The sequence below is a fragment of the Perkinsus marinus genome, assembly GCF_000006405.1.
Source record: "Perkinsus marinus ATCC 50983 genomic scaffold scf_1104296971228, whole genome shotgun sequence".
Lineage (NCBI taxonomy): Eukaryota > Perkinsozoa > Perkinsida > Perkinsidae > Perkinsus > Perkinsus marinus.
Genome location: NW_003202153.1, coordinates 56568 through 57832, shown reverse-complemented (window position 1 = coordinate 57832; position 1265 = coordinate 56568). Strand labels below are relative to the sequence as shown.

At 49.2% G+C, this 1265-nt stretch overlaps 1 protein-coding gene across 1 annotated transcript in view; it reads right to left on the bottom strand.

Moving 5' to 3' along the window:
• Positions 1–106: 106 nt before the first annotated feature.
• Pmar_PMAR020226 (conserved hypothetical protein) overlaps positions 107–1265 on the bottom strand; it is a gene marked incomplete at both ends in the record, with an annotated part of 2103 nt that continues 944 nt past the window's right edge. Inside the window, 4 exons of the mRNA XM_002767006.1 lie at positions 107–232; positions 279–344; positions 490–622; positions 711–974. Coding sequence (XP_002767052.1) covers positions 107–232; positions 279–344; positions 490–622; positions 711–974 — 589 coding nt within the window. The remainder of the gene's footprint in view (positions 233–278; positions 345–489; positions 623–710; positions 975–1265) is intronic.

The window sequence follows — 1265 nt, the reverse complement described above, 5'->3', positions numbered from 1 at the left end:
ATGATGCCGATACCAGTACTATAGAGCCGAGGCTGGACACTGGACCTTCGCCGAGGAGTATGACGATTCTCACCTAATTCACAACAACGTCATTTTGCTGTGAACCTTAGCGCCTACGGAAATACATACCGTTCGAGTCTGTGGACTGCACCAAGACTGCGGCACTCTTCGGGCTAACAGGAGCATTATCGCTTATATTAGCCGAACGGTATAAGCTTACGCCCAACAGAATCTACAATGAACGAGTAAAGCAACCAATTGAGAGGCATAGTACTCACCACCGAGAGGGCCAACATGGTTGAGCGATCAATAGGCTCGATATGGTCCCCCATAAGCTCAGGCATCTGATACACAAATACTGCTATCACCGATCCAAGGATGTACAACTTCAATAATCACAGAAGTCAAAGTACGCTTCGAAGAACAACAGCTCGAGTCATATCATCACAGTCAAACTGAACGACCATCCAACTTCACCAAAGTACTCACGGAAAAAGCGAGGGCGGTGGTAGGCAAGCCCAGCGTCATGACTACAGCACAGAGGCTGGCTCCTGCATGTCGGACCAACTCCGCTTGGAGCAATTGGGAAATGAGCATCCACAGAATACACGACCCTAGGTAGCTGAAACAGATACAACAATGCCACCGATAGAATCAAGAAAATCGATAATTCTTCACGCAGGGCAATTCTACGAGTTGCGGCTCCTTACATCCCAGCCTGCCCATTAGCGCATTCGGGATTGACCCTCTCATCAGAGGCCATTATACACCGATACGCTGCCGGCCACTGTAACACCTCCGAGTGATCCGAGGCGACCAGGTCGTACGGTACCTGCATAGGGGACCAGTGTGGAATCAGAGTGGACTGATCTCTTGTGACCAGCATGAACAGGATGATAGCTTGGATGAGGTTACTCCAATACATTAGTGATATCAAGTTCACCTTGCGCTTGGAAAACTCCGACTCTTGGTAACTGATAGAGCCACCGTCACTGCGCCACGAAATTACCCACGACCTACACTGCTGCCACGGCAACTGGTAAAGGCGCTATAAGATAAACTACAGACCAAAACAAGCTAGTAGTGGTTGATGTCGGATTGTCTTCGCTACTCGACTGAGATGAGAGCATCGATGAGCACAGGAGAACCGCCTCCTCCTACCACTAGTGGGCCCAACTGTATAGCAACACCCACGATGATAATAACAACTCCAAGTATATGCTGAGCACCGTAGCGAGTACCGCATATAAGCTGACATCAACACA